This window comes from Barbus barbus (assembly GCF_936440315.1).
Source record: "Barbus barbus genome assembly, chromosome: 5".
NCBI lineage: Eukaryota > Metazoa > Chordata > Actinopteri > Cypriniformes > Cyprinidae > Barbus > Barbus barbus.
In genome coordinates this window covers 19,166,280-19,180,443 of record NC_136733.1, presented here as the reverse complement: position 1 = coordinate 19,180,443, position 14,164 = coordinate 19,166,280, and the positions used below count along the sequence as shown (strand labels likewise).

The following is a 14,164-nucleotide window of genomic DNA, read 5'->3' as shown; positions in this document are numbered from 1 at the left end:
TGTTTTCTCTGATCAGTGGTCCTTCAGGCTGACATACAAACATCAGACTGACTCGCCACTTAATTCAGTTCTAAAATGATGTAGAATTTAAAACCACTTATGATGTTCAGGTAAAAGAGATAATGAGGAATGAGGGTATAATTGTAAATTGGATTATTATATATTAAGTGTCTTTAACGACTATTAACTAACATTTAAAAAAAAATTACATTACATTAAAATTACAAATACAATACTTTTATTGTGTACGTTTTTACATTATACTTACATTTAAAATTATATGCATGTAATTACAATATCTACATCTGTATTTCATTTCTACAATTATATAGATTGTTTACTCACCCCTACACCTTAAAGGAGTAGTTCACCCAAAAATGAAAATTTGCAGAAAATTTACTGACCCTCTGGACAAACAAGAAATAGATCGGTTTGTTTCTTTATCATAACAGATTTGGAGAAATGACATGCATTACATGCATTACATCACTTGCTCACCAATGGTTCCTCTGGAGTGAATGGGTGCCGTCAGAATGAGTGTCCAAACAGCTCATAAAAACATCACAATAATTCACAAGTAATCCACATGACTCCAGTCCATCAACTGATGTCTGGTGAAGTGAAAAGCTGTATGTTTGTAAGGAACAAAATTCATATACTGTTGCTTCTGGCCAAAATGCGGGCTCTTAATAATTTATAATAACACTTCCTCCAGTGAAAAATCTCCTGTTGTCGTCTCACATCAAAATCCACTGACATATAGGTTTAAAACTTTTTTTGCTTGTAAATGGTGCTTGAATTGTGCATATTTATTTCCAGATTCAGACGAGATCACTTTTGTACTGGAGAAGGCAATATTATGGTTAGAGGACTCATATTTTAGCAAGAAGCAAAATTTGAAGTTAAAAGCATCTGTTGCACTGTCACTATAACAACTTCCTTGTATGTGTAAACATACCTGGCAATAAAGCTCATTCTCAATCTCTCATTCTCTCTCATTTTAAGGATGGATTTGTTTATTAATGGCAATTCACCATGCTCTCCCAGCTAGTTAGGTGCCAAGACCTATATCAAACATACCAAAAGTTGGTCTGCACTCTAAAATCTTTTATTTGAATGAAAGCAGGGGATAAAAGACAAAGTTTCGGCTATCTGCCTTAGTCAGTGACAAATAAAAGATTTTAGAGTGCAGAACAACCCATTGTTATATGTTTGGATTTGTTTATTACAAACACACGCTTTTCACAAGATGTTAATTGATGGACTGGAGTCATTTGAATTACTTGTGGATTATTGTGATGTTTTTACCAGCTGTTTGAACTCTCATTCTGACGGCACCCATTCACTGCAGATGATCCATTGGTGAGCAAGTGATGCAATGCTAAATTTCTCCAAATCTCTTTCGGTGAAGAAGCAAACTAATTGGACTACACATTGGATGGCCTAATGGTGAGTACATTTTCAGAAAATTATCACTTTTGGGTGGACTATTATTTTAATCAACCCTTAAACCTAACTATACCACAAAACCTGTCTTAACCTTATCCATACCCCACCTCAATAGCAGCAAATGTGTTTAGCATTACAACATAAACACAATAAATACACTGTATTATTATTAAAGACACCCGGTATAAAGTGTGACCTTACCACTTGTTTTGAGTTTTAAGAAACAACAAGCCATGTGTGTGCATTTGACATTTCATGTTGTCTTCTCAGGACTGGCAGGGGATAAGTTGACAGATATGTTAGTCTTTTCTTTCAACTGCTTCTTTCTCTGTTATAATATATAGTTAAGTAGATATTTTGGTTTCAGTTGACATCAGAGAGATGTTAATCCTCATGAGCTACTGCACTCATCATTTCTGTGCTGCTCCTGGAGATCTACCTGCCTGCAGGCTAATCAAACACACCTGAGTCAAATCATAAGGGTTTTGGCGTTCATCTGATACAGGCAGAAAATTACCAGTACTTTCTTAAAGAAGCGGTTCACCTGAAAATTAAAATTTGCAAAATATTTTATTCAACCTCAGGCCATCTGAGATGTAGATGAGTTTGTTAGTTCATTTGAAACAGATTTGGAGAAATCTAGCATTACATCATTTGCTCACCAGTGGATCTTCTGCAGTGAATGGGTGCCGTCAGAAAGAGAGTCCAAACAGCTGATGCTTTTGGACTCCAGTCCATCAATTAATGTCTTGTAAAGTGAAAATATGTGTTTGTAAGAAACAAATACACCATTAAAAGAATCGAGAAACAAATCTGTCAAAACCTACAAATATATTGCAAATATTCAACAAATAAAACAGAAAAAAACACATAATGAAAGAAAGAAGAAAACTTTTACAAATAAAATCTGAAAAAATGTTATGCTTCACACAGGGAATTCTGGCAATGCCACTTTCTCTTTGGTGATTCATAACTTTCACATACAAAAAGTTATAATTTTATTTTAACCATATTTTCCTCTCTATATACGTATTCATTAAATGCAATTCTCCGAAATTGTAAGGCAATTAATATACTTTACTTCTACAAACATTTTTAATAATATTTGACATAAAAATATGTGTTGTCTTTTAAAATATAATATCATTATTTATAGTATGGTACCTTACAAACAATAAACATAAGAGGCTTTTAATGTAGCATTTATTCCATTATTTTTTGTTAAAAATAAATTACTGTAATCTATTTTTTTTACAAAGTAAATAAGTATTTTTTGTAATAATGACCAAAATCATAATGCACATCTTCTCGTGGTGTTAGCAATAAAACAGACAGTCTGAACAGATTTCTCAGATTATGCTGGTTTTACATGCAATCAGGTTGGTCTTATAACAAAAGAAAAGACTTATCCAAGCCATGTATGGGGTTCACAGTCTGATAGTCCCAATTTTTACTCAACATGGCAACAGGTGGAAGTCTATCAGAAAAGGTACGTTGAGCTCACATTTTGGTCTTGGATCAAGGATGCACACAGAGTTAGTTGAGAATTAAGAGAAATGGGGCGACATGGGGTCTGTACCACAAACTTTCACACAACCTCCAACAAACAAAAGGGGGAAGTACCTCTGTGTGACTGGCCCAAAGCAACTTCCTGTTTGTGATTATGTAGCCAAAAACAAAGCCTGTAAGGGAACTGTCCTGCAGTTACAGCTCTATGGTGCATTACATGCGCGCTGGGTGTCTGTCCACACGCTGTATCTCTGTACAATGCTGGGAAGCAGCTGTGGCCTCTCTAAAACAGACAACAGACAACCAGTCAGTAAACATGTCACAGGTTTTTGGTTTCAAATTTTGGGTTTTTGAATCCTAAATAAGAATTTTACCATCTGCTACATCTTGCCCTTTGCAACACATGAGCTCCATATCTAAAAGAAGTCTTAAAATGTTATCATATTTCAAACTGTAAGAAGCCAGACATCTATTGTTAGAAGAATCCAGAGGAGCAGGATGCATAAATCAATCGCTGATTCACTAAGGAAGCTATTAGACTACAATAGAACCACAATAGGACATTGTAGTCATTTTTGGTGGGCTGTCCTCCAGCAACGCCAAATCCTTATATGCAGATCCCACAGACAGCCTTGAAGTTACAATGGCAGAATTCATTCAGTAAAACAGGAGACATCAGATAATAAACATCAGGCATAAACCTGATACTAAGCGATTTAGATTGCATGTTCAAAAGTCTGGGGTTAGTAAGATTTTTTAAAGGTGGCATAGAATGCATTGATACAATATTTTAAATTGTTCTTTGATATCTACATAGAAGGTATGTGGCTTAGGTAAGGGCAAAAATTCTCCAGAAACAGTTTTGCATGTCGATTTACAACCATAAGATTTCTCCCCAGAATGAAATGGTCTGTTATTGGTTTATTTGGAAGGATCATGAATAATGATTGGCTGTTTCACAGTGCGGCTCAATGTTCAGCTCTGCTCTGATTGGCTGTTTCACAGTGCGGCTCAATGTTCAGCTCTGCTCTGATTGGCTGTTTCACAGTGCGGCTCAATGTTGAGCTCTGCTCACAGGAAGGAAACACAGGGAAAATATATATATCAATACTTTCTTGCACAGTTATATCGTTGGGTAATTATATTGTAAATAAAATGCGGGCATCAGGGAGCCGCTATTATTATGCTGGGCATTGAAACGAATGCACGATCGCGTTTTACTTTCAGTTTCGAGATTCGCAATTGCACGAACTCTGTTTATACTATGGAGCGGCAGTGCTTACCACACATTTTACAAGATCAGATGCTTATCAGTGGTGCTCAGGATCATTCGCCATCATCCTCAGGCATCTCTCCTTACTCTGTTTATGTGGTAAGTGAAATCTTATGTACTGTAACGTAACAGGCTACAGCTAGCAAGGAGCTAACCATGTCCATTTAAAGGCTCGTGTTATTATATTAGAACGCGTTATTTGTTTTCAGTGCCTTTCTGAATACAGACACCAACCCATCCCTGCACTTCACATCCCCTGCACTGGAACATAACATTTATTTCCATGATCTGCCATTTTCGCTGTTGTCCTCGCTTGTTTCTTCACAATACCTGCAGAACTTCTGATGGTTCGGCTGGCGGCTGGCCTAGAACATGGGCGGGTATATGCAAATGTTGGGGGCGTAACTATTAGTGATCCCGACTGTTACGACAGAGTCGGTGTTATGTTCTGATTTGCCTATTTTTCAGTGTTCTTTTTATTCACAAGATTTATATAAGAAGGAGGAAACAATGGTGTTTGAGGCTCACTGTATGTCAATTCCATGTACAGAACTCTTATTATTCAACTATGCCAAGGTAACGACAGTTTTCCATTCTATTGCACCTTTAAATAAATTAATACTTTTATGCAGCAAGGATACATTAACAAATGTGACTGTAAGGACTTTTACAATGTTACAAAAGATTTCTATTTCAAATAAATGTTGTTCTTTCTTTATATTAAAAAATCCAGACAAATCACGGCTTCCTCAAAAATGTTAAAGCAGCACAACTGTTTTCAACAGTGATAATAATAAAATATGTTTCTTGAGCAACAAATTAACATATTAGAATGATCTCTGAAGGATCATGTGACACTAAAGGCTAATTACCTTTGCCATCACAGGAATAAATTGCATTTTAAAATATATTCAAATAAAAAAAAGTAATAAATAAATGCAACCTCGGTAAGCATTCAAAAACATAAAAAAACCTGAATCGACCACAGAGTCTTGAATGGTAGTGGATATAGAGTAACTTCTTCTAAAACCAATAGGATTTTCACGTTGATGCTAAACAATAAAGTAAAAGAATAATTTTCACAGCCTTTTTCCCATTCAGCAGACATCCATACAGGCATCAGATTTATCAGTCAGAAGACTTCCATAATTACCTCTGTAACAGCATCTTTGTGGTAAAGTCTTTTGCACATCCTAAAGTTATTTACGCCTCTGACCCTCTGTGAAGTGTTTGGCGATTAGTGGCACTTTGCCAGAGTGTGAACACAGCAAGAGAGACCTTCACCTTCACTGGCCAGGTGTCCCATCCGTCTATTGGTTTAAACCAAGGTTTCTCAATCCATTCGTTCAGGACCCCCTGTATGGCAAATTATAGGCACTTCACTAATCTCACACACTACTACTAACAAGCTGCTGAACTGAATGAGGTGTGCTAGAGTTTCAGGAATCTACAAGACCAAACAATAAATCCTTTCTAGTCTGTTTATGGGGTTTACCTCTAATCACAAACTGCAGCTACAGTATGCACATGTACAAGTATGTCTGCTTAGCATCAAGAAGTATCAGTTTATTTATGAAAATGTAGAAGCGGCAGGAACTGTGAACTGGTGTGATATTTTTGTCCCAGTGTTTTCTTTATGCAGAACATTCACACAGTGCTCTGTCCATTATCTGTCTCAACAACACTTTTGCCTCCTCAGTGCTTAAGTTCATAATAAGTTCAAAGTGTTTTACAGTTTAATGTCTATCTCTAGTTTGTTTATATCTTCCATGAAATCATTTTAAATGTGTCAGTAAACAATCAACTTATTTTTGAAGTTAATTGTTTCTGTGCTATATAGCTTATTCAAAAACAAAAATATTCAGTAACACTTTAGTATGGAACCCATTCTCACTATTAACCTATTATTAACATATTGGCTGTTCATGTACTTATAAAGCACATATTCTGGATGAACATATTCTACATCCCTAATTCTACCCAATACCTAAACGTAACAACTACCTTACTAACTATTAATAAGCAGCAAATTAGGAGTTTATTGAGGCAAAGTCATATCAATGCTTTGTTAATAGTGAGAATTGGACCTTAAAATAAAGTGTGACCAATTTCTCGCAATCCGCCTCATGTTGCTCCAAGCCTTTATGGATTGTAGAACACAAAAGAGGATATTTTAAAGAATGTTGGTAAACAAACAGTTTTTGTTATCACTGACTTCAATTTTATGGTCAAACAAACAAAACAAACAAAAAAAAACACACATTTTTGGGATAACTTTTCCTTCAATACCATTATTTACATGATTAAGGCACTGTATTGTTTATCAACACCACAATATGAATTTTCACAGATTTTTAGATGATAGATTTTTCTTTCATTTAAACAATTAAGTTTATGCATGAAAGGGACAGAAAAAAAGCTGTCACTGGGGCAGTACCTTTTCAGTAGGCACACATTTGTACCTAAAAAGTCCATACTGATATTTTAAAGTTACATAATTTAGTACCTAAAGTGTACATATTAGTATTTAAAAGGTACAAAAGTGCACCTTTTGAAAAGGTACTGCCTTTTGTACCTTTTTTTCTGAGAGTGTATTACCTCTAACGTTACTTTTATTGTATAAAACTTGTCAAATGTTTTTATTAATAATATATCTTTGTTGCTAATAAACAGTATGAGTCCCAATTTTTTTTTTTTATCTCTGATGTGCCTCTTATGCACTGTACTCCACACAAGAGCTTTCTTTTCACTAATACGATAATTACTTTGCAGTTACTTCCATATTCACTTGTTTATTAATAAAGAATGTAATAGAATGAAACCTGCACTGGTAGAGATGTGTGGTGATATATATCTTCATATGTTTACAAAGAATCATTGTAAGTCACAAAGTATACTGTCAGAATTTTTTGGAGTGCTATTGTGAGGGAAAATATTTTGAATGTTTTCAAGTGGGCCATTTAGTACTATTTGAGCTGCTTGCTAGTGTCACTTTCACATCTAAAAGCCTTGACGGATTATCCTGACACATAAAACCTCTATAAATATCCAATTAGAGGGTCTTTAGTCATAGAAAACTGCAGTAGCACATAGTGCCGCCTGGAATGTTGTGGTTTGTGGGTTTCACTCGATCCCCCACAGATATGCACAGAAACAGCCTCTACTCACAGGAGAAAACCTACTGTTCTTTCTAGCATGACACAACTGTTGTGAAAAACACCACAAATGCTTTTTAATAGACTCATTTGGTTCAGGAATTTGGGGTTATTGGTGTTTCATGACTTCCTGGTGATAGTTTTTTTTTTTTTTTAAAGGAAAGGTGAAAATTCTGTTATCATGTACTCAACCTCAAGTTATTCCAAAGCTGTATTTCTTTCTTCTGCTGAACACAAAACAAAAATATTATGTTTTAATGTTGATGATAGCCATTGTTTTCCACACTATGGGAAAAATACTATGGAAGTCAATGGCTACCATCCACTATTTGGTTACCAAATGTTTTCATTTGTGTCAAACTCAAAGTTTGGAACAACTTGAGGGTGAGTAAATGTTGACAGAAATTTAATATGTGGGTGAATTATCCCTTTAACTGTTCCATGAATTAATTTCACCAAGTATGTCAGGCTTGTCTCCGTTCTCTGAAGTGATTCATCAGATTTAAAGAGTTAATTATGAAATGGATTCTTTAAAAGTGAGCTGGCTGGTGTAGGAGTCATTTAGAAACACATGGAATTAAGACAAGCTGCTTACTTGACAAAACAGAATACACAAATCGAAATGCAAACAAAGGTCAAACATTGCAAGAACATGCAGGTGCCAGATAGGATGACAGTTCTCACACTTCTGATGCCAGCTTTGAGTGTGGGAAGTGTTTCTGCATGTCCACACACACAACTCCAATTATCTCCTTATCGTGAGCACCTCCTCTGCAGCCTTTTAGTTTTCCCTGGCCCTCAGGTCACACTACATCTTGAGACATTGCCCGCACACCCTCACCTTACCTGAAGCCTTTTGACATATAGACACAAATGCGCAAACACACACATACAAAGGTTTATAGGATACCGCAAATATTTGAAACACAAAACTCTGCCTGAGGATGCTAAAATATGCAAGTCACACCCTTTGCTTACTAAATCTACAAATACACCAGCTTTCTTATGTGTGATTATGCTCCAGGAAGGCACAATTATTCACTTTTTATTTTCTTAATGCAACTTTAGAACAATTTATGAATCTGGTCTTTCATGCCAGTGATTTCTTTATGCAGGTCATTCACAATAATTGCTTTTTCCATTATGTCTTTGACCATTACAATGGCTCAGTGCTTAAGTTTCATAATAAGTTTGAAGCGATTTACAGTTTTAGTTGTCTGTCTCTACCTTTACTGTGCTATTAATAAGCCAACAGTTCACACAAAAATAAATATATGGTCATAATTTACTCACTGTTATGTTGTTCTTTCTTCTGCGTAACACCAAAGATTGGTGACCAAACAGTTTTGGTCTCAAGATACATCTTGTACATTTCTTAAATACAACTTCAGAACATTTTATGACCACTATTTCCAGAAGATTCAATATTTCAGCTGTTTTGTAAGTGATAAACAGGACAAATATTTAAGAATGTGGCCTGTTCAACCTGATCTCAAGAGAAAACGTAACTTTGTACTTTGTTCATTTGATTTTGATTGTTTTTAGTAAAAGCTGTAAGTAGAACATTCGGAAATGTATGAATGATGTTGTGTATGAAATGAATCCATATGAACTCAGTTATGAACTTCCATGAGTGAGTTAACACCGATTTTATGTCAATTTGTCTGCTGACTAAATATTGCACTTATTTCCATCTGAATTACTTCTATTTTAACTCTTGAGGCGAATGATGATTATACAAGGCTTCACTCCTTACACATTAGTAATACTAAAAGTCCCTTTTAAGGGCAAGCCTGTCAGCGGCCATCTTGATTCCAATCATGTAATATGAAAAATACGAGATGAGAGATGCATAACGATGAAAACGGCTGCAGCTATAGGCAACTGAATGGCATCTTCATCACGACAATGTGCAACACCATGCATCATGTCTCGTGCCGAGCTTTTGGCGAAACATCAAATCACCCAGGTGACTCAGCCCCACTAAGTGCGCATTTAAGAGTAAGTAATCAGACAATGTTACAATTTCCTCCATTTGTCTTAATATGAGTGGTTAGTCTACTCCATAAAAATTCATTCATTCTCTGATATTGATTTTTTCAAGAACTACACATCATTCAGTATTCTAAAAAATAAAACCCGGTAAAAGTTGATCAGTGTAAATGTATGCATTCTTCCATCAAACCTGCTGCTTCTAGTGTCTTTTCTTAACTTGTCATAACCTGAGTGCTCATTTGGCCAAGATTAAATGTAGTTAACTCGGATGTGCTTAATACTGTATGTGGTCTCAAGCAGGCTTACTACAAGCCTAGATCATTCACGGTCTGAATAGTGCTGCTTTCATCACTTACAGGAGATGATTCTCTCACATATAATTGCAGCCTAAATGCAAAACATTTCTGTTTTCTCTGCCTGATACTCCCAAGACTCCACAATACTCTTGTGGTTCACAGCTATGGAGCACAGGGACTTTCCAGTTGTGGTCAGAGAAAGTGCGAACGTGAATAACCTTTGTGTGTTGTGATTCATCACTGCATGTTCTGACGTTGCATTGCACAATTCCATAAAAAAAGATAGCAGCGGCCTAATTGTGTAGGTCTGTGGAGATATAACTATTTTCTGTGGAGATCTAACTATTTTCAACCCCTAAGCACACTTTATCAGCAACCAGCATCACTCATGCAAATCAAACTGAGAAAAATCTGTAGCCTTAAACTGTATCTACACTTCATAATAATTAGGTTATGCATGTTACTGTGGAAACTTACAGTTTTATACTACACTTGAACTTTTTGCATTTACTTTGCACTATCAATAAATCAAGCAGAAAAAAATCTCTGGTGTATATGGAGGACAAAATCACCCATAATAATAATAATAATAATAATTAAAAGAATAAGAATGCTTAAACGATAATTGGCATAAACAAATAAATAAATGATGTGAAAAATGAATTAGCCTACTCTTTTTATTCATTTATTTTGTCTTTATTTTGGCAGATCGGTTCCCCTAGTGTACATGGTAAAAAATCCAATTAACAAAATGTTGGAAGGGCAAAAAAAAAAAAAATAAAATCTTTTTTATATTATTTTTATATTAAGTCTCTGCACAAATATATTTTAAAAACATTAAATGAAGGGTTATTTTCAAAACCAGCCAACATTTCAGAATATCAATTACTTAATTTAGACTGAATTTATCAAAACGTATATATTTAAAAGGTGTAAACATTACCACTGGTATTTATCAACTACAGGCAGGACCATTGTATTTAAAAGGTAAATAAACTTGACTGAACCTGGTTTCTCCCAAGGTTTTTTCTCCATTTCTGTCACCGATCCAGTTTTGGTTCCTTGCCGCTGTCACTTTGACTGATTGCACAGACACTATTGGAAGAGAGCTGAACTGGATGATGACATCACTGAATCATCAATGAACTGACTTTAGGTGGAAAAATGACTTATTGTTATTGTTCTCTTGCATTACTGACAAACTATTTTCCTGTTTGACTCTTTAAAGCTGCTTTGACACAATCAGTGGGCCTACTGTATAAAGTGCGATATAAATAAAGGTGACTTGACTTGATTTTATACAGGTCCTTTTCAAACAATTAGCATATTGTGATAAAGTTCATTATTTTCTGTAATGTACTGATAAACATTAGACTTTCATATATTTTAGATTCATTACAACACAACTGAAGTAGTTCAAGCCTTTTATTGTTTTAATATTGATGATTTTGGCATACAGCTCATGAAAACCCAAAATTCCTATCTCAAAAAATTAGCATATTTCATCCGACCAATAAAAGAAAAGTGTTTTTAATACAAAAAAAAAGTCAACCTTCAAATAATTATGTTCAGTTATGCACTCAATACTTGGTCGGGAATCCTTTTGCAGAAATGACTGCTTCAATGCGGCGTGGCATGGAGGCAATCAGCCTGTGGCACTGCTGAGGTGTTATGGAGGCCCAGGATGCTTCGATAGCGGCCTTAAGCTCATCCAGAGTGTTGGGTCTTGCGTCTCTCAACTTTCTCTTCACAATATCCCACAGATTCTCTATGGGGTTCAGGTCAGGAGAGTTGGCAGGCCAATTGAGCACAGTAATACCATGGTCAGTAAACCATTTACCAGTGGTTTTGGCACTGTGAGCAGGTGCCTGGTCGTGCTGAAAAATTAAATCTTCATCTCCATAAAGCTTTTCAGCAGATGGAAGCATGAAGTGCTCCAAAATCTCCTGATAGCTAGCTGCATTGACCCTGCCCTTGATAAAACACAGTGGACCAACACCAGCATCACTGACTGTGGGTACTCGACACTGGACCTCAGGCATTTTGGCATTTCCCTCTCCCCAGTCTTCCTCCAGACTCTGGCACCTTGATTTCCGAATGACATGCAAAATTTGCTTTCATCCGAAAAAAGTACTTTGGACCACTGAGCAACAGTCCAGTGCTGCTTCTCTGTAGCCCAGGTCAGGCGCTTCTGCCGCTGTTTCTGGTTCAAAAGTGGCTTGACCTGGGGAATGCGGCACCTGTAGCCCATTTCCTGCACACGCCTGTACACGGTGGCTCTGGATGTTTCTACTTCAGACTCAGTCCACTGCTTCCGCAGGTCCCCCAAGGTCTGGAATCGGTCCTTCTCCACAATCTTCCTCAGGGTCCGGTCACCTCTTCTCGTTGTGCTGCGTTTTCTGCCACACTTTTTCCTTCCCACAGACTTCCCACTGAGGTGCCTTGATACAGCACTCTGGGAACAGCCTATTCGTTCAGAAATTTCTTTCTGTGTCTTACCCTCTTGCTTGAGGGTGTCAATGATGGCCTTCTGGACAGCAGTCAGGTCGGCAGTCTTACCCATGATTGCGGTTTTGAGTAATGAACCAGGCTGGGAGTTTTTAAAAGCCTCAGGAATCTTTTGCAGGTGTTTAGAGTTAATTAGTTGATTCAGATGATTAGGTTAATAGCTCGTTTAGAGAACCTTTTCATGATATGCTAATTTTTTGAGATAGGAATTTTGGGTTTTCATGAGCTGTATGCCAAAATCATCAATATTAAAACAATAAAAGGCTTGAACTACTTCAGTTGTGTTGTAATGAATCTAAAATATATGAAAGTCTAATGTTTATCAGTACATTACAGAAAATAATGAACTTTATCACAATATGCTAATTTTTTGAAAAGGACCTGTGTACTGTAACACCTGGTTCATTTTTTTTATTTCTGCCTCACTTTAAAGATGTAATTGTGAACAGTAGGCTAGTAATATTTGTAAATGTTTGTTTGCAAAAGTTTTGTTTAGATTGTTTAGTCTATTTTTAGTTAAACAAAGTTTAAACTGAATTTTGCAGTTGTATTACAGATGTAATGCTTGTCAACTGGAGCTTTAAAGAGATAGTTCACCCAAAAATGAAAATTTGCTTTTACTTTACTGACCCTTAGGCCATCCAAGATGTAGGTGACTTGTTTTTCTTCAAGCATGTGTGTTTAGCCTGTATGAAAAATGTTATAAGTGCAGACTGTTATTAAATAAAAGCTATTATGTGTTGTAATGTGTGTGTTTTTAGTGATTGAAAGACAGTTAATCATTTTTAATAATCTTGTTAAACTATAAAAATATATAAAATGTAATAACTAGTTCCACAGCAATTTCTTATGATGCCCAAATAATAAATCTTAGTTGAGGTAACATATAAAACACATGGAGTAAATGGTTCCATTTTAATTGACATAATTGCTGTGTTTTTCTAAATGTTTGAACATTTTAGTTGAATGGACTATAAAACTAGTTCAGTAAAGGTTGATCCAACTACAAAATAACAATTCATTTAAGAGAAAAATTGACTGAACGTAACATTTCTGTGGAACTACTTACTAAATAATTAGCCTAGTTGAAGCTTGATTTTTTTTTTACAGTGTTGGCTTTAATCAAGATCCATATAAAACTCGATATGTCATGCGTTGTCAAGTAAATGAATAGCTAGGGCTCCAGCTCGTGAAGTGGTGTGGCGGAAGGAGTCTCGGGATGAAAGCAGTAGAATGAAGCCTTGAATACATGATCTCTCTCATTCACTGCACGAGCAGCACCAGAGGTCGCGAGCACAAGACACAAGTGCTGGTTTTGGATCTATTTTGATACTTTCGTGATTCATTTGCTTTTTTGAACAGACCAATGTTGGATATATGTTAAGCCTGCGTGGAATCCCACAACTATCCATAAGAAGGAATGCATCTTTTCCTCGTGAAACTAATTCTTCTGATATCACTCTTAACTTTGACGCAAGGTACGTTTCATGGCAAGATGCTTTCTTCATTAGCCGCAATTTCTATGATTACCATGACAAACATTAGGCTATGATTACCATGATTTCTAATAAATAGTCTACGTTTAATAGGCTACTGACATTTATTGTCAAATTAAAGACCTTGTCCGAGAAGAATCACTTGCGCACTGATGTCAGTACACAGCCTGTTCATTGTTTCAAACGGCATAAAGAGCAGATTTTTGTATTATGTAGACTGAACTTTACCTTTGTTACCTGTAACGGTATCACGAAGTATGTTGGACTAACTCTGCTAACAGGTCGCTAGGTTTACTCTAACGCAAAATATACATATCCAACTTTTAACATTTAATGTAGGCTACATTAAATGTTAGTTTTGCTCGTAATGATACAGATTTGAACGCATCCAAGTGTGTTTTAGAATCAGACCACAGGGCGGTTTCGAAGCTACAGTTCATACAGTGCAATAGTGGCAAGTAGCCTGTTGCTGAAGCGCAGTTT

The 14,164-nt window shown here is 36.0% G+C and overlaps 2 protein-coding genes across 3 annotated transcripts in view; one reads left to right on the top strand and one right to left on the bottom strand.

Annotated features, from left to right (window-relative positions):
- Positions 1–14,164, bottom strand: part of LOC306870239 (mucosa-associated lymphoid tissue lymphoma translocation protein 1-like) — a 1,002,100-nt gene that overhangs the window by 269,613 nt on the left and 718,323 nt on the right. The gene's annotated exons all lie outside the window — the stretch shown is intronic.
- The window catches only part of LOC306870233 (neurogenic locus notch homolog protein 1-like), a 54,831-nt gene continuing 54,022 nt past the window's right edge, over positions 13,356–14,164 (top strand). Inside the window, exon 1 of the mRNA XM_079417379.1 lies at positions 13,356–13,663. Within this exon, the coding sequence (XP_079273505.1) occupies positions 13,606–13,663 (58 nt within the window). The 5' untranslated portion in view covers positions 13,356–13,605. The remainder of the gene's footprint in view (positions 13,664–14,164) is intronic.